Source organism: Dipodomys merriami, unplaced genomic scaffold (assembly GCF_024711535.1).
Source record: "Dipodomys merriami isolate MVZ:Mamm:240054 unplaced genomic scaffold, mDipMer1.0.p SCAF_3, whole genome shotgun sequence".
Classification (NCBI taxonomy): Eukaryota; Metazoa; Chordata; class Mammalia; order Rodentia; family Heteromyidae; genus Dipodomys; species Dipodomys merriami.
Genome location: NW_027204492.1, coordinates 19336509 through 19361144, shown reverse-complemented (window position 1 = coordinate 19361144; position 24636 = coordinate 19336509). Strand labels below are relative to the sequence as shown.

Below are 24636 nucleotides of genomic sequence, written 5' to 3'. Positions count from 1 at the left end.
GGGAAGGTGGCTCAGTGGTAGAGCGCTTGCCTTGCATGCCTGAGGCCCTGGGTTCAATTCCTCAGCACCACATAAACAAAAAGCCGGAAGTGGTGCTGTGGCTCAAGTGGTAGAGCGCTAGCCTTGAGCTGAAGAGCTGAGGGACAGTGCCCAGGCTGAGTTCAGGCCCCATGACTGGACCCCCCCCCAAAAAAAAAAAGAAAAGAAAAAAGAATCCAGATGGAGAAAAAAACAGCTCATAATTCTCCCTCATGTGTGGCACTTAATTACCTCTGGTCCTACCCTTAGCTCTCCCCAAGACTCTATTTATACATCATACCTGGCTTCTGCTTTCTCTCCACTATTCCCTTCCCACCCATTCAGTTCATATATATGCAAGTCAATTTCTCCTTAACTCACCTAAAATGGTCTGAAATTTTTCAAAAAGAAATGTGCTAATAAGCAGGCACCAGTGAATCACACCTGTAATATTAGCTACTTCAGAAGTAGATTAGGGATCATGACTTGAGATGCCATCTCAACCAAGAGCTGGGTGTGGTGGCCCACATGTCATTCCAGTGGCATGTGCCACATGTGTCACCATGTCATTCCAGTGACATGGGGAGGTATAAATGGGAGGATCACAGTCCAAACAAAAAGCAAGATCCTATTCAAAAAACAGGCACAGTATATCAAGTGAATACAATGACTGTCTGGCAAGTATGAGGCCCTGAGTTCAAGCCACAGGGCTGCCAAAAAAATTACAAAGACATGGGTATCTTCAAAGCATTTCAAATAAATATAGGGCAGATATAGACTGGTACTCGACTAGCATAGCTTCTCAGCCTTACAAGTCCTAGATCACTTTCTGATTGAGATGGTGACTCAAACTACTTTGGTGCAAACTTGAAAAACATTTCGATAGACACTGCTGCTAGTTCGGTAGGATCCCACTCTCTCCTAGTACTTGTATCACAGGCTTCTTTCACATTGAGAACAACCAGGATATCCTTCTCTCTAGCCTTGTGATGTTCTACTTTAATTCATGAAGCTATCATAGCTCTAGGTAGTGTAGCATTTCAATCTCTGTCACAAAGACCCTTACCCTACACTATAGACTGTACAGTTCTGAGTTTAAAATTACCTCCTGTACCTCTCCTAGAATTTTGAGTTGTTCCTGTACCATAGCTGCTCCTTCTCACCTTGCTTGTTCCCTAAAACAGGAATTCTTGGTAAGGGGACCTGTGAATGTACTTCAGAAGATGTATGAGTCCCTAAAATTACATCTCAAATTGTATGTATATGCATGCATATAATACTTAGTGGGGGAAGTTTATGGCACTCATCAATAAAACAAATGTGTAGTGACCCTCCCCCAAAAAAGTAAAAAAAAATCCTCTTGGAAATAATGCACCCAGACCTTAGTTAACAAATCCTCTCTGGAATGCAGCCTACCATGGGGGGAAAAAACAGCATAAGACTTTATAAACTTGCTATGCCTGCTTTACCAAATTCATAGAGCAGTCATTTGTGATCTCAGACTCCGGATCTTAGCGAGAAAACGCTTGTAGGCTATGAATCTTCGATTACTTTTATGACTCCATTCCCTTATTAAAAAGATGACAACCATCAAAAGTTGCCATCTGTTTGGAAGACTTACCTATCTCCATTTCTATGAAAGCTGCTTCATCAGGTAGTGCTCTAGGAATCACTCCAGGGTCACTGAAACTAGTCCTCAACAGTGTGGCCATAGAGAAAAGGAAAAGCATGGCAGCAAACACAGGAATGGCAGGAGACAGCTGAGCAGCCAGGTAGCGACACCTAAAGAAAACAAGCAATTCAACAGTTCATTATACTTAGCCCTATATTGTTCTCCCAATGTTACAAGGATACCCATCTGGTCTCTACAACAGAATCAACAGTACATCAAAGACAAGGACCATGATATTTACCTAATTTTCCAAACACCTAACAGATAGTTTTGAACACAGTACAAGCTCAACACATACTAAATAACTGGTGACACCTATAACATACAAAGACGGCTTCAGGGAACCTACCGCAACCTATGCCTACTATCAGCCTATGGGAACCACATTTTGTCTGTCTCAGGAAAGGCACACATCTGCTAAGGCTGCTTTTACTCTGGGAATGCCCAGGAATTTTCATACCCACTCATTTGGCATTAGGCTTGAACTTGATGAGAAGGGAAAACAAAAGAAGAACAATTAGGAAGCAGGCTCACAGTGTTGGACACAGGGTATCTCAGCATGCTTTAAGACCAATGAAAAGGTTCAGAGCTGGTGACTGACTCTGCAACATCTATACCTCATCGCCTCAATTAGTTCAGCTAGTAGGTGACTAAAGACCATTAAAAAAGGAGTAAGACCACCTCAGTCAGGCACTGGTGGCTCACCCTTGTAATCCTAGCTATTCAGGAGGGTGAGATTTGAGGATCATGGTTCAAAAGCAGCTCGAGCAGGAAAGTCCATGAGATTTTTACCTTCGATTAACCACCAGATATGGGGCTTTGGGTCAAGTGGTATAGCACTAGCCTTGAACAAAAAGCCTTGGGAACAGCACCCAGGCCCTTGAGTTCAAGCCACAGAACTGACAAAAAAAATTATCATTATGATTCTGTATTTCTTAGACCCTAATATAAGGGAACAAAGATAAGTAAATCAATAAACACTTATTGATCTGAACTGAATATCAAACCAAATGAATGGGAATATGTAATAAGAGTAATTGCTGACCTATTTATATCATCGTCCTGAGGCACATTTCTCCTTGAAAACAGAGATCTTCACTGGAGGCAGACTATAAGTGGATGAGCAAGGAGCAGAGGGAAAGCAGAGAAAGTAAAGCTAAGGAAAAAGCTTACCTCATCAGCATAGGGAGTAAGCAAGCTGTAGTCTATTCAGGGCAAACGTTTAACCCTGGATTGTATATTTACTGCTGTTTCAGAATAACCCTCAGGCGATCCTCCCCTGCCTCCTTGCCACACAAAACTGCATGAGGAGATGAGACCAACTGTGATATTAGACTAAGCAGTTTGTGATGAGATGAACATATTTGTTGAACCTGCAAGATAATTTTAGTAGCTTCTTTTGTTTATTTGCTTGCTTGTTCGCTTGCTTGCTTTTAACACAATCTTTGGTCTTAGCTTGCTTTTTAATGATTTACTTCCTTCTCCTAAAAGCTAAGGAGAGGGGAGAATTTGAGAACTGAAGGTTCTGGCAGCTGGCTTCAGGGTAATTAAGGCTCAAGCATATCACTAGCTTGTGGATTACCCTCCTTTCCATTGCTCCCCTTCATGGACACACATAACCAAAAAGCGAACTCAGAAACAAAAATCACCACCACCTACCAGGAACCCCAAGTACATAGGAGAAGCATGAGGCTTTGTTTCATCAGCAAACCATGCAAAATTACCACACTAACAGAAAACAACCACCTTCCTGGAGATTGCCCACCCATAAGATCTCTTGAAAACAAAGAAACAATGTCTCTGAGACTGAAAACTATTCAGAGCTGATTAGCCATGTTTATTTCTTTTTAATAAAGGAAAAAGATACAGAGTGAGTAGAACAACCACCACAAAAAATTCAAAATTAATGTTGCCCCCTGATCTGAAGAATCCAAGCTTAACCAAGTCCAATTCTAACACCTGCTTGTAGACCAGACAAAGAACAACTTAGATCTGAATTATGCTACACCATCAAGGATAAAGGTCTCTGTAATGTCCACACAGACTATCTTCTGCACCTGCTACAACAATCCACTCTGTATGTCAACAAGTACACAAGAGGCCCATTGTATTCTTCTCCTCCAGAGATGAGGCTACTACTGGCAGCCAGTTGTCTCTAGTGAATGGGTGTGGCTGGAGAGGCAGATGTGGGACCAGCAGTCCTTTCTACTCAGAAAGAGGAAATCTAGAGCCAGCATTTAAGACTATTGTAAACTACCACCCATGTTGTCTGTCTTTAAAAAAATATCTCCTAAGCCAAGCATGGTAGTACACACCTGTAGTCCTGTAGTCCAAGCTACTCTGGAGGCTGAGGCAGGAGGTTCGCTTGGGCTCATGAATTCAAGACTAGCCTGGGCAACACAGAAAAACTCTATCTCAAAAATACTTACCTAATATGGGGTGATTGAAGATATGCTGGCAAACAGACAACAAAAATTCCATAAGTAAGAATAAATTCAGGAGACCCACTGCATATAACAGTGCCTATATTTAATAACAATGTACTATAAACTGGGAAACTGTTAAATGTAGATAATAAATGTGCTCAGTACATTTAGGTAACATTCCACAATGTATACATAAATACATCAAAATATCACGTTGACCACCAAAAGTAAATACAGTTTGCACATTTCAATTAATGAATGTAAATACTCCATATGCTAGTTCTATAACTGAAGTAAGCTGGAAGATCTGTCTGACAGGAATAAATTATATGAAGATTTGATAGTAATTCCCAAAGATCAGGGTATCCTCTAACATCCTTAATATGTCTTAGAGAAAGACTGGATCTGTCATCCATGAACATAAGCTAATTGGATTTGAAACTCCTTAGTACTTTCCATCTATATCACTTCTTGGAATAATGATATCCATAACACTTTTGGAAACAGAACTCTACTTTGTCTTCCAAGTTTCAAGAGGTCTTTCTCCTTCCAAGGAGTTAGAAGTTCCTGTTCTCCCTTTATAAATAATGTTCCAGTGCAGTCTTCATTTTTACCACCTGAAGAGACATCATTTTAAGTCATCCTCTACCAACTTCTTCACTAGCCTCCGGCTTCCAAAGCTGGGCTAGACTCCTATATCCTGATGGGCCACATAGTGGTACTGACCAGCAGTAACCAGCAGTGCCAGGCTAGGTTAGTGTGTCACGTCCCATCCCCCATCCACAGCATGCTAGCTCGTTAGAGGGATGAAAATAACACAGACTTCAATTCACATGGGAAAAAAAAAACTCTCAAAAGATTCATGAGTATTGCTTATAAGAGACCAAGCAGATTCTGCTGCAGTGCTATGTTTCAAAGATTAGAAGCGTAGATTGGAGTTCTATATAATACTCTGCCTTAAGTCTCCCTAAGAGCTTTCTTGTTATGTTTTTATGTTTTGTTTGCTCTTTTATCAGTGCAACCACTCAGCCAACAAGTAAGCACTGGACTACAAAAGAAGAGGAGAAATAGAAGTTAATTTTACTGGAAAAACAAAACTAACATATGAAACAGTGAAAGAATAAAATAAGCCAAATAATCAAGTGTTAGAACAGCGATTCAGACTCTAAGCACTGTAAGTGGACAGAAAAGAGCTCTCTTGGGGAGCTGGTGGCTGCTTGAAACTATTCCAATAGCATCTGTTAAGGAGAGCTTTTAGGAAGAACTGTGATATGAATAAGGTTTTCCTTAAAGTCCTCCCTGACATGATTGGCTATCTTGTTACTACCTATTATAGAATGAATATCTATGTTGGGCATTGGTTAGCTCACACCTGTAATCCTAGCTACTCAGGAGACAGATCTGAGGATTGCAGTTTGAAGCCAGCCTGGGCAGGGAAGCTCATGAGACTTTCATCTCCAATTAATCACAGAAAAAGCTAGAAGTGGTGTTGTGGCTCAACTGGTAGAGTGCTAGCCTTGAGCAAAAAGGAGCTCAGGGACAGCACCTAAGCCTGGGGTTCAAGCTCCAGGACCAGCAAAAGAGAAAAGTATTTTAAAAACACATGTATTCTAATTGCCAAACAAGTAAAACTTAAAGGAAAAAAGGCCACGTTTATGACCAAAAAAAAAAAATGTCTGTGTGGCGCCGGTGGCTCACGCCTGTAATCCTAGCTACTCAGGAGGCTGAGATCTCAGGATCTTGGTTCAAAGCCAGCTGGGGCAGGAAAGTCCATGAGACTCTTATCTCCAATAAACCGCTAGAAAACCGGAAATGGCACTGTAGCTCAAGCAGTAGAGCACTCGCCTTGAGCTGAAGAGCGCAGGGACAGCACCCAAGCCCAGAGTTCAAGCCCCATGACCAACAACAACAACAACAACAACAACAACAAAAACCATGTATTGTGCTGGCTGGGCACTGGTGGCTCATGCCTGTAATCCTACTACTCAGGAGGCTGAGATCTGAGGATCACTGTTCAAAGCTAGCCCCATAAAAAGTACATGAGATTCTTATCTCCAGTAAACTACCAAACCAAAAAAAAAGCCACAAGTGGAGCTGTGCCTCAACTCGTAGAGCACTAGCCTTGAGCAAAAAAAGCTCAAGGACAGCAGGTAGGTCCTGAGTTAAAGCCCCCAGGACCAGAGCACATGAGCAAGCCAGTGCGAGCGCACGCGTGTGTACGCGCGCACGTTTGCGCGCGCGCGCGCGCACACACACACACACACACACACACCACATGCTGAGCTTCAGATACTGACCTCCAATTCTCTTAGGCAAGAGAAGAGAGAGGATAGGAAAGTCTTCCTACCACTGTAGAAAAGTGTAGCTCCAGGCATGGTGTTACATCAGAATACCAGTGTCCTATAGAGAATGACTCCTTCTCCCCTAGCACCTAACCCCTAACCCAGATTCTTCTCTTCAATGGAAAAGAAACACTTAATATTTGTGCAGGAACATGATACATGGTACACATAGCAGGCAGCCACTGAACCAAAGAAAGCTGGAGTCCACTCTCCTGCTTTTGCAGGAAGGATGGTGTACAACTCAGCTTCCTCCTCTCTATTCTCTTCTTCACTCTCTTCTTTAGAAACATTACTACTAATAGATACATGTTCAGTATCAGCACATGCTCTGTATCATCTTCTTCCTCCCACTTTGGAGGTAAAAGAGTAGATATGGCTGGACCAGACTCAGCTTTCTTAAGAATTCTAAGGCAGGGCTAGGAATATGGCTTAGTAGTAGAGTGCTTGCCTAGCATGCATGTAGCTCTGAGTTCAATTCCTCAGTACCACCTCAACAGAAAAAGCCAGAAATGGCACTGTGGCTCAAGTGGTAGAGTGCTAGCCTTGAGCAAAAGAAGTTGAGGAGCAGTGCTCGGGCCCTGAGTTCAAGCCCCAAGACTGGCAAAAAAAAAAAAAGGAATGCTAAGGTAGGCTGGGCACCGTGGCTCATATCTGTAATCCTAGCTATTCAGGAGGCTGACATTTGAGGATAAGTTTTAAAGGCAGCCCAAGCAGGAATGTCCATGAAAGTATTATCTCTTATTAGCCACCAAAAAGCTGGAAGTGGAGCTATGGTTCAAGTGGTAGAATGGTAGCCATGAGGGAAAAAACCCAAAAGTTCAGGGACATCATCCAGGACCTTACTTCAAGCCCCAGAACCAAAAAAAAAAAAAAAAACTAAGGCAACAATACCATTGGTCACATGATAAAGACTTTCTACAAGTCCCTCCCTCCTTTGCAAGTACAAAGCATGACACCCCAAGGTTCTTCCAATGACAGAGTCTGCTGAGCAAAAAAGTTTCCTTTAACACTAAACGCATAACTTAAAATCAGCCTCCAGATTTACACTATGTGAAGGCCAAAGAGGGGAAAAAACTCTCTTTTGATTTAGTAGCAATGAAGAAAACAAACCAACAGAGACATTTTCAATTCTGAGGTAGTAAGAGGTCCTCTCTCAGAGGAGGTTTGTAACATATATCCATGCAAATCTACTTAGTAGTTGCCAAACTTCAGTTAAAATAACAAATTTCAAATTCAGTTCAAATTCAATTATAGTATACCTCTGATTAATTACCCAGAACAATTACCTGCTGCCAACTACATTAAGCTCCCAAAGTTCACATGCCAGTATTCTAAGATTTTCCATGGCCTTATCTAATCATCATTGTAAGACCCTTATCTTGGGGCTGGGAATGTGGCTTAGTGGTAGAGTACTTGCCTAGTATGCATGAAGCCCTGGGCTCGATTCCTCAGTACTACATAACCAGAAAACATCCAGAGGTGGCGCTGTAGCTCAAGTGGTACAGCACTTGCCTTAAGCACAGAAGCTCAAGGTCAGTGCCAAGGCCCTGAGTTTAAGCTCCAGGATCAGCAGAAAAAAAAAAAAAAAAAAAAAAAAAAAAAGACCCTTATCTTCTCATTGCTCCATTTAAGAAGCATCCTGTGGATTACCGTGAATTAGCCCAGGCAAAAAACTGTAAGACTACATTTCAGTGAAGGGAAACTGAATGTGTTGTCATGCACTTCTCATTCTAGCAACAACAGGAAGTCTAAAGTAGGTGGATAACAGTCCATTTATATGCCCAGATAGAAATTGAGACTCTATCTTAAGAAAAAAAACCAACATGCATTGGGAATGTGGCTTAGTGGTACAGTGCTTGCCTAGCATGCATAAAAACCTGGGTTTGATTCCTCAGTACCACATAAGCACGAAAAGCCAGAAGTGGCACCATGGCTTAAGTAGTAGAGCACTAGCTTTGAGCAAAAGAAGCTCAGGGACAGTGCCCAGGCCCTGAGTTTGAGCCCAAGGACTGGCAAAAAAAGAAAAGAAAAAAAAAAGGTTGGGGGCTGGGCGCCAGTAGCTCATGACTATAATCCTAGCTACTCAGGAGGCTGAGATCTGAGGATGACAGTTCAAAGCCAGCCTGGGCAGGAAAGTTTATGAGACTCTTATCTCCAAGAAACCAGCAGAAAATCAGAAGTGGCACTGTGGCTCAAGTAGGAGAGTGCTAGCCTTGAGCTGAAGAGCTGAGGGACAGAGCCCAGGCCCAGAGTTCAAGCCCCAGGACCAACAAAAAAAAAACAGGTTGGAGGTATGCCTCACTCTTCAGGCACCCTAGACCTTGTCACTATGAACATTAGTATTCTGCCCTGTCAAAATTTAGCTTTGATCTATATAATCCTGTTTCCTCAAACCTGCTTAGTTTGTATTGCCAGATCTTTTTCTATCACATCAATTAATAAATACAGTTTCCCTTCCATCAAGACCATCTATTAGGTAACAAAGTAAGGAACACATGACTCAATTTTTCTTGCAGTCATCATCTGTCAATGGGGTCTAGGAGTGGCCAAGAGCCAAAAATCCCTAATTATCTTGCAAATCTCCTTACACTTGTAAGTTTGCAGTTTAAGATAGGCAACAGTACTCCTGCAGAGCTGTCAATTTTCTACAAAGTCTTCATTTTCTAGCTTGGGAGACCAAATAACTGAGGCAATACACACAAGTACTAACAAGAAAGAACCCAAAATATGCTGGTCCATTTTTGACTAGTAGGAGCAGTGTTAGTAATCTGAATATCTTCCAGATTTTGTAGCCAAGGTAACAGTGAAGCTGGGTGCCAATGGCTCACACCTGTAATCCTAGCTACTCAGGAGGCTGAGATCTGAGAATCACAGTTCAAAGCCAGCTGGGGCAGGAAAGTCCATGCCATCATTTTTACTAAACTACCAAAAAAGCTAAGATGGTAGAGTGCTGCCCCTGAACAAAAAAGTTCAAGGAGAGTACACAGGCCATTCAATCCCTAGGACCAGCACCAAATAAAAGATGAAAAGTAATGTAGTGTCCTTCAGAGATGCAGGATGGTCAACAGATCTTGATAAAGTAATCTCACTTTCATAGGCCTGGTTTCCTTACCCACTAAATGATGAAACAAATCTCCAAAGCCCTTTATATCTCTACTGTCCTGTGATTCTATGGATTCTATGTTAACTTGTGTGTGTGTGTGTGTGTGTGTGTGTGTGTGTGTGTGTGTGTGTGTGTGTGTGTGTGTTGGTCCTGGGGCTTGAATGCAGGGCCTAGTCACCGTCCCTGAGTGTTTTTGCTCAAGTCTAGAGTTCTACTTCTTGGGCCACAGCTGCACTTCTGGATTTGAACCACAATCTTTACATCTCAGCTTCCTGGGTTAGTAGGATTATAGTGCAGGTCACCAGAACCTGGCAAAACTGTTAAATTCTAAGTGCTTCTAGAATGTATTCTGTCAACAACATTTATTTTTCTACTTACTTTATGTAAAACCTGGAAGAGGGCCTGACAGAGACTATAAACATAGGTGGTAATCCCTGAAAGAGCTTATCTCTAGTTGTGGGGAACAAATAAAAAGTATAATCACCACAGAATTCAGAAATATAAGAAATGTTATAGATTATTTGTTGCAATGAACGTTATATGCAACTAAAGGAACGTAAAAGGGACAAAATTTGGATGGGTTAGAAGTGGGACAATTACTAAGCAGTGCTATAAAGCCTTATTCAGTTCATCTAATTCAATGACTCTTCTGCCAATGCACATGAAAAGCACCCATGGGGAAAATTGGTCTAAATAGTGCCTTGATATGATTTCTTCCACATATGGTATTGTGAGAATATAAATGTTGATCACAGAAGCAGGCTGCTTCTATTAAGAGCCACAAGAAATTCTTAGGAGAGGAACACAAAGGCACAATGCCTATGTGTATCTAATCATATAAAATAATATTTATCGAAATGAACTCTAAGAAATGAGAATGAGTGACAAAGGGTAAACAAATGCAGCACAGTGGTACTCATTAGCTACTATGTTGAAAATGAACTATACAACTTGTGGGTGGGGATGGGAGGGAAAAACTGGGAGAAAGAAATGGAAGGGGTGATTTGTCCAAAAAGAAATATACTCCTGCCGGGCATCGGTTGTTCATGCCTGTAATCCTAGCTACTCAGGAGCTGAGATCTGAGGATCCTGGTTCAAAGCCAGCTGGGGCAAGAAAGTCCGTGAGACTCTTATCTTCAATAAACCACTCGAAAACTGTAAGTGGCACTATGGCTTAAGCAGTAGAACACTCACTTTGAGCTGAAGAGCTGAGGGACAGCGCCCAGGCCAAGAGTTCAAGCCCCACGACCGACAAAAAAAAAAAAAAAAGGAGGAAGATATACTCTTAACTTGACTTAGGTAACAGTAAACCCTATGTATATCACCCTTTTAATAACAATTTTAATTTTTTAAAAGAGCAACAAGAAAAGTCTGAGGACCTTGACTCAACTCAAAGTTTGGTCACAAAATAAAGCAAGCTAGGCAGCCAGTTCCAGAAGACAGCATGCTTGACCTTTCAGGAGGACTATACTTTGCCAGGAAATGTTTGACCAAATACAATAGTATTTCAGTATCTGGACAGCTCACAGGTTGTCAGTGTCATTCTGCTATAATGTCCTGAAACTCTAGACCAAACTGGTGGCTATGTGTTCACCACACAAGCTAGATAAGATTTAAGCAGAAAGGCCTACAAATGGCTCCTGTGCTTAAAGCTGAAATCAGCATACACATTAACACTCCATTAAAATTCTTATTTTTAAGCATTGTATAGTTTTCACTCCATTTTTAAACTTAAATACATTTACCATGAGGAAAATTATATTTACATACAGTTACCTACAGTAATCCATACTCTCCTTTATGTGTATTTCACTCTTCCAGTTAGACATAGTTCTAGAGACTTTCAGATTCCTAGAGTTGTGAGAGGTTTGGTTACCAGATAGTCAAATTTCCAGTTTGTAATAACAGTCCTGAGGGATGGCCACTCAGCTTCTTCGGAAACACTTGGAGCAATTTGGAACTAACTGCTCCCAGTGGAAAACCTTTTATTGTTTTGTTTTATGTATTCAACATACAGTCTGCCCACTGAAAATTACATACCTCTCTTTTGAAAAGTCTTGATTTATAAAGACAAAATCTAAAAGTACAAGGCTGTCCACTGGCACCAGTAATACTGCATGTTTTTCATTAAGGGTACACACATACCTGAGCAGACTTCTCAAGCCGTCTGGCTGACCCAGAGCCTTGTCACAGGCAGCCATAAATCAGCTCACACTTGTATCTAAGCACCTGCTGCAAGCAGGGCATTGTTGCTAAATGAAAATCCAGATGTGCTTCAAAATTTGAACTATTTTTCCACAGGCAAAAATGTAACAGCCAAGCCGGGCACCAAAGGCTCATGCCTGTAATCTTGTCTACTCAAGAGACTGAGATCTGAGGATCATGGCTTAAAGCCAGCTCAGGCAGGAAAGTCTGTAAGACTTTATCTCTACTATACTACCAAAAGAACTGGAAGTGAAGCTGTGGCTCAAATGGTAGAGTGCTAGCTTTGACTCAAGGAAGCTCAGGAATAGAACCCAGACCCTAATTTCAAGCTCCAAGACCTGCACACAAAAAAATGCAACAGCCAGAGGATGTGGATTCTGTGCTCCTGGACAATTTAAGAATGGAAACAGACAGCCATTCATTACTCAGATGCCCTTACCTGTACATACATATATCTACATGAATACACTTGTACATTTACAAATACAAACTGCATCATTTTCAATAAAAAGATTCATCATCAGGGTCCTTCCTTCTTTTTTTTTTTTTTTTTTGCCAGTTGTGGGGCCTGAACTCTGGGCCTGGGCGCTGTCCCTCAGCTCTTCAGCTCAAGGCTAGCGCTCTACCACTTGAGCTACAGCGCCACTTCCGGCTTTTTCTGCTTATGTGGTGCTGAGGCATCAAACCGAGGGCCTCATGCATGCAAGGCAACCACTCTACCACTGATCCACCTTCCCAGCCCAGGGTCCTTCCTTCTTTGATCAGATTTATACTTTTCTATTCCACTCATAAACTAACACATTTATTTACTTCTGTCTCCCCTCCCCCCAGCCTTACCTTCAAATCATTCAGACAGCTAGAACTGCCTTGGACAGTTTTATAAACAGCCTCACTTTTTGTACCTAGAAGCAAAGTCCAAGAAAAATTGGAAGAAAACTCAACCTGCCTCTGTCAGATAGTAACTTGGCTAATTATAAGCTTTACCCCCATGGGTAGTTTTCTTCAGAAGCCTTCAGGGGCTTTGGTGGAACAGATCCAAGTCAGAGACTCTCGCTGGCTCCCGAATATTTTTAAAAAGTTATTGTCACAGCAATAGCTCCAAATCCCAAATTCCACTGGACATTGAAACTAGATTTCTTAGTACCAGAGCTACCAACTCACTCAGAGCCTGGACACAAGTCATAACTCTATCATGAATGATTCTAATCATAAAAATTCAACCACAAAGCTGTGAGTGACAAAAACAGCAAAAGAGAAGAATGACAGCAAAGCTCAGCTTTGCATTTCTAACAAGAAGCAAGACAGGAATGAAGCAAAGAAACCTTGGGGTCAGTGGTGAGAAAGAAAACAAACTGTCTGATGTTATGCATATGTCTGCCTGCATATGCTCACTCATACCACACAAAAGCCCCTGGTCCATTGGTCCATGAACAGAAGCAACACACACACACACACACACACACACACACACACACACACACACACACACACACACACACACACACACACACACACAAACTCAGGCTGTAGAGCAGGTACCAAATCTTTAATAATCTACCAGTAGCAACAGCAAAAGAACCTTTAACAAAGAGCTACTCTGACCCTACTTTGGTAGGCCTGTTATAAATAAGAAACCCTCTCTTGCCCCTGATGTTACTCAAACCAGCTGCAACCATAAAAAAAAAGTTTGGAAAATCAGTCCAAAAATCATTCTGAATGTACTGAAAAGATCCATAACCCTTATAGAAGGGGCAAAATGAATCCCAATTGACCAAAGCTCACTTTGAATAGGAGGGCTAAGGGGGCCCTTTTATCTCCCCTGACCACACCCCAGCAAGGGAGTTCCATTTCCAGGACATTCATATACATGAACCACTGCACACCATATCAGGTGTGATTCTCAGTCTACACACACACACACACACACACACACACACACACACACACACACACACACACACACACACACACACACACACACACACACACACACACACACACACACACACACACACACACACACACATCTCTTAGTTCCTCAAGGCCCTCCCTATAGTAATCCCAAAACAATTAGCACTGCTCCCATCCCTAGAGTATAGAGCATTCTCAGCACACTCAGTAGTCATGCCACAGTGTCCTAGAATCCAACTGGCCACCTCCCTAGAATAGTGACCTACACACACTAAACAGTGGCTCTAACACTCAAGATTGCATCACAGAAAAAATCTCCAAGGCTAGCATCAGACATACACACAATAGAGAGTTGTTTACATTGAATTATTTTGAGTGGAAGAAAAAGAAACTCCCTTTAAAAAAAAAAGCATCTGTGTGCTGTGCCCACAATTAGTCTGTGGTTCAGCTAAGGCTGGAACCAATTTGCAAGTTCCCAATTCAGTTGGCTTTTTAATTTAACAGCTAGGTAAGAGAGGGAAATAAAACCCAAAATAACAGAGTGAATATCGTTGAGTGTTATTTTAACAATGAAGGGTCCTCCTAGATTTGGGAGAGGTAAAGAAAGAAGAAAAAATTTGTACTAAGCTCCTGTTACTGAAAGAAGGAAACACATATTTAAAACAAACACCTTTTACATTTCCCAAATTTGTCAGGGATAGCCCCAAATTGGTACTATAAAATTGGTATTGAAAGTCTTGGTCTTTTTAGCAAGTATATATGCTGCTATAACCATCAAGTAATGAATTTAGTTGGCATGACCCAAAGACACTTCAGGAAACTCCCAGGAAAGAAGATTCTTCCATTGGATCCAAATCATCAGGGCTGGGCTTGCTAGTGCATGCCTATAATCCCAGCTATTCTAGAGGCAGAGGCAGGAGGATCAAAAGATCAAGGCCAGTCTCAAAAACAAAACACAAACAAAAAGACTGGGGCATTACTCTTGTATTCTAGTATTACTCCAGAATTCCTAAAGTCCTGGGTTCAATCCCCATATACCACAAAAAAGTAACCATAATCAAACAACTCATTGGAAACTCACTCAAAAGCGAAGAAGAGTGTACATGTCCCCAGAATGAGGAAGAGGGTCAAGTAGAAGATGCCCTTTTGCCGGGCCATCATGACCCGACCATCACAGCAAAAGGTGTTTCTGCCAGGGAGTTTCTCCCATTTCCGTGTCACCTTCTTTCTCACCACCATCACAGACATGATTGGAGTCTTGTTCCAAAATGAGCTTTGTGACTACAGGAAGGCAGAAATGGAGGCTGAGCCCAGCTCTGATATCACGTTATCTATTGCTGCTACAGGGTCGACCATCATCAAAAGTCGAATTTCTAGACCTAAGGAAAAGAAAAAAAATATGAGGCAAGAATAAGAAATTGCAATTGAATTCTCATTTCCCAGAAGCAGAAAGATGAACACTGTCTGAAAAGTAGGGATTGGAAATTTTCATTTCTAATCTGTTTGTACTGTACAGAGAAACAATGAAAAATTCTGCAAAAAAGGGAAGGGGGCCAGTATTTCTGAAATAAATCCTGTTTCCAAACTAATACTGATGGTTTCATAATCCTAGAACCTTGAGAATAGAGCAGATTTGAAACTAACACAAGTAGTTTATTCTGTAAATTAGTAAAGAGAAAGGAAATAACTTATTCAGGGTCATATAACAGCAAAGCTGAGACAAGAAAACATGTCCACTGATTTCCATCCAACCCAGGACACTTTCCATTACACCACAATGTTCTTTAATCTTCATTAAGAGGGCTCTAAAAATAATGTTTCTGTCCTTCCTTCCCCTCTTCCATTCTATACCTTCTTTCTTCAATTAGCCACTCAAATATGAATCACATCAAGGAACAAGTCACCTTTTGGCTAGGCGCTGGTGGCTCATGCTTGTAATCGTAGCTACTCAGGAGGCTAAGATCTAAGGATTGCAGTTCAAGGCAGTGGGAACAGGCAAGTCCCTGAGACTCTTACCTTCAATTAACCAGTAAAAAGCTAAACGTGGAGCTGGCTCAAGTAATAGAGCACCAACCTTGAACAAAACACCTAAGGGACAAAGTAGGTGAAAGGCTGACTTTAGCAAGAAAGATAGTGGAATGGTTGGCAATTGATGACGGGAGAAGAGACAGCAGGTAAGACAAGTCATAAGGGCAACTTATGGGACATTTCTTAACTACTATTCTGAATTCCCAGGCCTACCCTTTCTCAAGCACGGCCATCCTCCTGCTTTCAGGTATGGGGCTGTGGCCTCTATTTACTGACACCACATGCCCCACGCTGGCAAAACGAGGCGGAAGCCTGCAGCCTGACTGACAAGAGAGAAACAACCAGCTCAAGATCATCCTGGGCTGAAGAGGGCAAAGGTCCAAAAAGGTACTGACAACTGAGAAAGGAAAATAGAAGGTGTGAGGCTGGAGAAAGGGGAGGAGACAGCAGAGGTGCAGAGAACACTTCCTTTGTGTAAAACTAACCAGGAAAACAATCCCCTCCTCAGGAACTGACCCAAGTGGGAGAAGAGAGGTCGGAAGGGGAAGCTGGCCTGAAAGAACAAAAATTAAAATCGATAGGAAGCCTCCACCAACCCTCCAGCCGAGTACCAGAGGCCGAGTCTGGCCCAGCCCGCGGGTGCGGCCCTCCAGAGGCCCGCCCTGCCTCCGCCACGCAGCAGACCACCGCCCCAGGCAGGTTGGGACACATGCCACATCCATACGCTCACATTTCCACACCCTCTACACACTCACACCCGCCTCGCCACGTGTAGTCACCCCGAGCCCGGGGCTCTGCCGCTGGCGAGTTAAGAAGGGCGGTGCCAACGTGTCCGATTCCCCACACAGCTGAAGAGGATACAGCCCACCGCGCAGTCCAGCCCCGGAGACCCCCGCCCCCACCCCTTGTTACCTGAATGAGGAAGATCGAACTCGGCCGCAACTGAAGGCAGGAAGTAGATTGTCCAAGGGGACCGCAGCAACTGCCAGAGGTGGCAGTGGACTTCTCCTCCCAGGCTGGGAGGCTGCCTCCTCCTGACAAGGGGCCCCAACGGTCAGGGCCCTAAACCAGCTGTGGCAACCGCCCACCGCTGGCCGAATGGAACGCTCCTCACGTCACCAGGTCGCTCCAGTAGTTGCTCGTTCTCCATTGGCTCAACAGCCTCAGCGCCCCCGCCCTTGCCGCCCCTGCTTTCAACTACCATTGGTTATTCCAAACGCCACTCGACGATGCCTCCACCCTCTACCCCCACCCCTCTCCATGCTACATTCCCACCTGCCAAGCCTCTGCCAACCTCTCCTTGGGGCTGAGCGCCAGTATAGGAAGAGCTTCCTTCTATTAATATAGTTATGCAAAGACAGAGGCGAAGGGTGGTGCCAAAGGACATGAGGAACCAGACCAACCGCAACCCACATACACACGTGGTAAGATGCTGAAGCAACACTAGCTCCCAGATATGGATGCTCATACTGAAATATATCTTCCCTGGGCCTCCCCAACCCTATTTGCATTAAAATCAATCATAACTCAGGATTTTAGAGCTTATAGGCATAAAGTCAAGTCCTAGTCCTCCCAAGTCCCATTCAGTAGCCAGCTTGTTCCAATCACTCTTCTCTGCATCTCCAAGGCTTTCAGAACAAAACAAACGCACATAAAAAAAGGAGCTTGAAAGGGATAACCATTCCCAAGAACATAGAATCATTTTTCCGTATCATAAACAAATACTTGACATTAAGGCAAGTATTTATTGATGCACTGAATTTATGTCACCTCTCTTCAGATGACAAAAATTCCTTTATAATGAAGTAAAAATTTCCCCCCAAAAGCTTGTAAATTCTTATTACAGATAAGCTTATGATAGCTGGGAATGGAGGGAACTCCAAGGCAGGATTCTTATCCACCAACCAGATTGTTTCCTTCTGCCACCATCCCTCTGCGTGATACCATCCTACTGAGACCAGAGTAGGAAAACCAATAGATATCCATAATATTATAGTACAAGGTGAACATTACAAAGCTCTAAATCTGTTTCCACTATTATAACATTTGTCTTCCAAATAATAGAAAAGACTGCAGGTGGCCTCTCCTTACCTGCCACACTACTAGTAGAGAGGGCATAGGTTTTCCTGAGCTGAGAAGTTTCCCTAAGGTGAAGGTACTAAGAATTACTATAGAAGACATGCCAAAGTTCTTCCCAAGGAAATTTGTTAATAGTTTTAATGAAGGACTACATACATAATCAAAAACTGTTTTTCCTTTATAGTGAGAATCACATTAGATGTTTTATGGCACCTTTCAATCAAAAGGTTAAGAGAAGTTAAAAATCATGACCTAATTGTCTTGAGAGATGTTTTATAATAAATGTGTAGAAGAAAATACATTTTTATAAAGCTTCTATTATTCCTGAGCACTCAAGCTGATTAGAATCATTGGTTTATTCCTTCTGAAGTATATGAATAGTATTATGGTTCCAATGCAACTCCTTTGGATTCTGGAGGTTGTTGGTACTACACACAGTTGGTATGGGGAAATGTAACATCTCTCAACCCTATCAGCTCTCTGGATTCCCAAGCCTGTCTGTATCAGATGCCATTAGGATCATATGATCAACCCAGCTGCCATCCCTCTGAGTGTGAGCAATCACAATTAAGCCTCAACAGCACTCAAACATACTTTGTCTATAGCTCAGGTGCAGGTGAAGTCTGAGAAGTCCTGCAATGGATGTATCATGGCAACACATTCCTTTGAGCTCTGCCTTTCCATATCTTAGTTCACATTCCCTGTGGGATTAAGTGCCAATGCAAATCAGGCTTTTTTTTTTTAATTTTTCAAATCTGATATTAGTTATGTTCCCCACTAGAAGAAAATTAAGGCAATGTATATGGGCAAATATTCCATAGTACTTCCTTCCTTTTAATTACATAATTTAAAACCTTATGACCATAAACTGAGATTGTTTTTCTTTTCTCTTTTCAACAAACTTCTCACGATATGCACCCAAATCAGGTTTTGGCTCCTTTGAAGGGAACTTCCAGTCATTCAATGAGCATTAGAAACACCATTTCATAAGACAATTCATAGTATGGTAACATATATTCTGATGTGCTTCATTAAAAATCTATCTGTAGGAAGTGGCGCTGTAGCTCAAGTGGTAGAGCGCTTGCCTTGAGCTGAAGAGCTGAGGGACAGCGCCCAAGCCCAGAGTTCAAGCCCCATGACTGACAAAAAAAAAAAACTTACAAAAATCTATCTGTAGTGTGTGTGTGTGTGTGTGTGTGTGTGTGTGTGTGTGTGTGTGTGTGTGTGTGTGTGAATTATTGGTGAAGGGACTCATTTCCTGAATATCATGACTGGGTTGGAACATGCTTGTTAGTTGCTCCAGAGAGACCATTCAGTACCACAACCAAAATTAGACACACAAATCAGCCTCTACCCTGTATTTGAGCTTATGATGGCTCTTTTTTCTTTATTTTCTCTAGCCTCACCACTCCTAACCTTCCCACATTCCTTCCCCATAAGCATGCCCCTTCCTACTCCACCTACCTGCCTTGCACTCCTCTCCCTAATTTCTAGCTGTAAATAAAGCATGCATTTGTAGAATGAATTGATAGGCAAACAAACCATGGAATCCCCTGCCCACACATGATTAGTCAGTATTCTTGAGCAATATCTGCTTCTCAGAGGCCTGAGATACTGTTGCTGACCTAGAAGAGGCAAAAAGACATGCAGCATAGAAAAAGCCTAAGTCATACTGCCAGATGAACAAGTTCAAATCCTGACTTTGCTACTTAATACACTGTATTACCTTTAGCAAGCAACTTGTCCAATTTATGCTTACTTTCTAATCTATAATATAAACCTATTACAGAGAGGCCTCTATATCAGACAGTTGCAGATCAAAAATACCTGGAAGGCTGGGGCTCCGGTAGCTCATGCCTGTAATCTCAGGAGGCTGAGATCTGAGGATCACGGTTCAAAGCCAGCCCAGGCAGGAAAGTCCATGAGACTCTTATCTCCAAAACACAATTGGAAAACCAGAAGTGGCTCTGTGGCTCAAGTAGTAGAGTGCCTGCCTTGAGCTGAAGAGCTCAGGGACAGTGTCCAGGCCTACAAAAAAAATCTGGAAAATTGCACCTGTACTTACTATGTAGATTTTGTTCTTGTCATTATCCCCCAAATATGTGGTATAACAACTATTTGCATGGCATATATGCTCTATTCACTATTATAAGTAATCCAGAGATTACTTATTTTTGATGGTGTTCATAGGTCACATTGTAGATAACACTCCATTTTACATGAGTGTGTCTTGAGCATCTGTGGATTTTCATATCTATTGGAATCCTGGAACCACTTCTCTGTGGATACTGAGGGACTACTACACCTACTTCAGAAGCTGTAAAGGAGATTAGAGATAACATATGTTAAATATCCAGCATGTAAGAGAAACACAGTAAATGCTAAATGTTACATAGTGTCTCTGGAACTGCCATTTCCTACCTTCCTCCTTTAGTGACACTGTTGACTGAGGACAGACAGGTAAGAACAATTAGATTCAGTGGGCACTGGTAGCTCATGCCTGTAATCCTAGCTACCCAGGAGACTGAGGTCAGAGAATCAAGGCTGGTACAAGGCCAGTTTGAGCTGACAAATCTGAGACCCTTACCTCCAATTAACCACCAAAAAGCATGAAATCGAGCTATGGCTCAAGGGGCAGAGGAGAGAAAAAAGATAAAAGAAAAATGAGACTCGTTCTTCATTCTTCCCTTTGCTAAAGCTAGCATCATACATGTGCCACCCTGGTTTCATGGCTTCTAAGATTATCACTAAATTCAACCCTTGTCTGACTGGCTGCTTGATTTATCTCCCCAGACCCTGATTGAGAAAAGTTTTGCAGTAATCTTGTTCAAGTAGTATGCTGTTCTTTAATATCATCTCTCAAAGTACTCTCAACATACTGCCACATTGTTTTAACAGGTGAAGTACACAGAACCGCTTTCACAAAGCACACTGTGTTCACAGTACTATGATGGGATTGTTGGCTCTCTCTGAGACAAACAGAACCTTTAAGATGCCTGCACAAAAAAAAAGACAACCATAAAAAGCCAGTTAAAGCCAGGCACCAGTGGCTCACGCCTGTAATCCTAGCTACTCAGGAGGCTGAGATCTGAGGATCACGATTCAAAGCCAGCCCGGGCAGAAAAGTTCATGAGACTCTTATCTCCAATAAACCACTAGAAAACCGGAAGTGGTGCTGTGGCTCAAGTGGTAGAGCACTTGCCTTGAGCTGAAGAGCTGAGGGACAGCGCCCAGACCCAGAGTTCAAACTCTATGACAGACAAAAAAAAAAAAAAAAAAAAGCCAGTTAAAAACCGCCTGGGCTAGCAGCTGGTGGCTAAAGTCTGTAATACTAGATATACAGGAGGCTGAGACCTGGAGATTCTCCATTTAAAGTCAGCCTGGGCAGAAAAGACTAGGAGACTCCATCTCCAATTAACTAGCAAAATATAGTCAATCATAAACAAGCAAGACAAATAAGAATAGGAAGTCATGAGTTCAAGCCCTGGCACAGACACACACACCCACACCCACACACACATACACACACACACACACACACACACACACACACATACACACACACACACATACACACACACACACACACAAGTTTGATACAATGCAACTGAAGCCAAACCCCAGCTATTGCTTCTGATGCCTAGCTGCTCCAGGTGATTCCTAAGTTGGTTTCTTTCTTTTTTTTTTTTTTTTTTGTTAGTTGTGGGGCTTGAACTCGGCATGGGCACTGTCCCTGCACTCTTTGAGTGCTCTACCGCTTGAGCCACAGCACCACTTCTGGTTTTCTAGTGGTTTATTGGAGATAAGAGTCTCATGGACTTTCCTGCCCGGTCTGGCTTTGAACCGTGATCCTCAGATCTCATCATCCTGAGTAGCTAGGCTTACAGGCGTGAGCCACCAGCGCCCGGCTCCCAAGTTGGTTTCAATTGTGGGCTCCTTCCTTCCTTCCTTCCTTCCTTCCTTCCTTCCTTCCTTCCTTCCTTCCTTCCTTCCTTCCTTCTCTCCCTCCCTCCCTCCTTCCTTTCCTTCCTTCCTTCCTTCCTTTCCTTCCCTTCCTTCCTTCAAGTGGTAGCGTACTCGCCTTGAGCTGAAGAGCTCAGGGACAGTGCCTAGGCCCAGAGTTCAAGCCCTATGACAGACAAAAATGTTAACGTAGAGCAAAATATCTGAAGGAGTGATTCAAGTGTTAGAGGGCCTGCCTAGCAAGTGCAAGGCCCTGACTTCAAACCCGGTACCACTACAAAAAGGCATGAAAAAGAAGAAGAGGTCAGGTGTTGGTGGCTCACGCCTTTATTCCTAGATACTCAGGAGGCTGAGATCTGAGGATCACGGTTCAAAGAAAAGAGAAACATCAGATGATAGTATATTTCACAAGATAAGAATTGCAGAAAAATGTGTTGACTGAACACAGACCAAGACCAATTAGGGAGCTGACTAGTCCAGAAAATTCTACAGAGAATGTAAATGGAGGACTCTGGAGAAAAGGCAAGTCAACCAAAGAATGGTATGATTAAAAGCTAGGGATATTGGAAACATAATAAAGATACAGAAGGCAAGAAGCAAGCAATAGTGGGTGGCTATAAAGAAATCTTAGGAAAGACAAACTCTATAGAAGAAGTCCATGTGTCAAACGCAAAGACTCGGTTTAAACTGACAAAAGAAGTAAGCTTCAAGAAGAATTGAATTTATTCTTAGCAATAAAAAATGGAAAAAAGCTAGAGTGTACCAGAGATATGGTGAAGAAAGCATATATTTATTCTACCCAGAACAAAAAAAAAGCAATCACCCAAAATGCCACTTTCCAATAATGAAGGCAGTAAGAACATGGAATGATAGACAGCAACAAATAGAGGTTGTGACATTGTGACTATAAAGAGTAAAATGTAATCAGGCCATAATCTTTGGCTTTCTACTAAAAAATTAGTTACATACTCAGAGTAAACACTTCATTTTCAAATTTTTTAATCTAATCTAGAAGTAAAAAAACAAGTAATTTAATTATGATTATAAAGAATATCAGAGCATCAGTCACTCATACCTATAATCCTGGCTATTCAGGAGGATCAGGAGGCTGAGATCTGAGGATTGTGGTTCAAAGCCAACCCGGGCAGAGTCTATGAGACTCTTATCTCCAATAAACCACCAAAAAAAACCTGGAAGTGGCACTGTGGCTCAAGTGGTAGCACACTAGCCTTGAGCTGAACAGCTCAGGGACAGAGCCCAGGCCCAGAGTTCAAGCCCCACAACTGACATAAATAAATAAATAAATAAATAAATAATAAAGCAAAAGTTGACAAAATGTAAAAGTGCAACTTGTACAATTTGGGAAGTAGAATTAGAAGAGGTAGAAGGATGTATAGAGGGAATAATTTTTAATTTTGTAATTTTAGAAAGTATAGAATCCGGAGACAAATATCTACAAAAGAAACAAGAGGCTTACACATCTTATATACTGCACAAAAATAACCAAAAAACCATGCAAACTAAACCGAAGAATGACTTAAAGAAAGTGGATTACAGTTGTCCCTCACTATATCTCAGTTCACTTATTGTGGCTTCAGTGTATCATGGGTTTCTTTCTTTTTATTTTCTTTTTCTTTTTTGTCAATTGTTGGGCTTGAACTCTGGGCTTGGGTGCTGTCCCTGAGCTGTTCAGCTCAAGGCTAGTGCTCTACCACTTGAGCCACAGTGCCACTTTCAGTTTTCTGGTGGTTTATTGTAGATAAGGGTCTCAGGGACTTTCCTGCCAGGGCTGGCTTTGAACCATGATCCTCAGATCTCAGCCATCTGAGTAGCTAGGATTACAGGTGTGAGCCACCAGCACCCGGATATCACAGGTCTCTTTGAAAAGACACATAGTGTTCCCTCGCCTATTGCAGGAGTTATGTTCCAGAGACTCCAGTGATAGGTGAAAATCCACAGAAAAAAGCAGCGTTAATTGTCCCTCACTATATCTTGGATTTTACTTCTTGGATTTTCACCTATTCTGAGGGTCTCTGGAATGTAACTCCCTCAATAGGTGAGGGATCACTGCATTGCAACATTCCCCTGATTTCCCTACTGTCACCCTTGCCCTCTTCTAATCTATCATCAACACAGCAATATGGAAATTCTTCTAAAACTTAACTCAGCCAGGCTCCAGTGACTAATGCCTATATCATGGTTCAGAGCCAGCCCTGGCAGACAAATCTTGGAGACTTTTATCTCCAGTTAACTAGAAAAACTTTAGATTGGAGGCTCAAGTGGTAGAACACCATCTGTGAGAAAACAAGCAGAGCAAGAGTGAGAGGTACTGAGTTCAAGCCTTAGTTCAGCCCCAAATTAAAGAAAAATAAAGAAAACTAGCCAGCACCAGTGGATAACACCTGAAATCCTAGCTACTCAGGAGACTGAGATCTGAGGCTCATAGCTAAAAGCCAGCCTGGGTAGGAAAGCACAAGAGACTTATCTCCAATAAACTACCAAAAAAGCCGGGCTCTGGTGGCTCACGCCTGTAATCCTAGCTACTCAGGAGGCTGAGATCTGAAGATCGCGGTTCAAAGCCAGCCCGGGCAAGAAAGACCGTGAGACTCCTATCTCCAATAAACCACCAGAAAACCGGAAGTGGCGCTGTAGCTCAAGTGGTAGAGCACTCACCTTGAGCTGAAGAGCTGAGGGACAACGCCCAGGCCCAGAGTTCAAGCCCCATGACCGACAAAAAATAAATAAATAAATAAACTACCAAAAAATCAGAAGTTGAACTGTTGCTCAAGAGATAGAGCCCCAGTTTTGAGTGAAAAAGCTCAAAGTGGTTGAACAAGTTTACACTCCCACCAGCAATGCAGTAGGGTTCCCTTCTAGCCACATCCCCTC

The 24636-nt window shown here is 42.3% G+C and overlaps 1 protein-coding gene across 2 annotated transcripts in view; it reads right to left on the bottom strand.

Annotated features, from left to right (window-relative positions):
- Zdhhc9 (zinc finger DHHC-type palmitoyltransferase 9) overlaps nucleotides 1–16831 on the bottom strand; it is a 35284-nt gene extending 18453 nt beyond the window's left edge. The window contains exons 1-3 of one of the 2 annotated variants that reach the window (XM_070039748.1): nucleotides 16618–16831; nucleotides 14759–15056; nucleotides 1640–1800 (exon numbers count right to left, since the gene is read on the bottom strand). In XM_070039748.1, coding sequence (XP_069895849.1) covers nucleotides 1640–1800; nucleotides 14759–14925 — 328 coding nt within the window. In that variant the 5' untranslated portion in view covers nucleotides 14926–15056; nucleotides 16618–16831. The remainder of the gene's footprint in view (nucleotides 1–1639; nucleotides 1801–14758; nucleotides 15057–16617) is intronic. The other variant, XM_070039747.1, reaches the window with a different exon arrangement.
- Between the last annotated feature and the right edge of the window lie 7805 nt (nucleotides 16832–24636).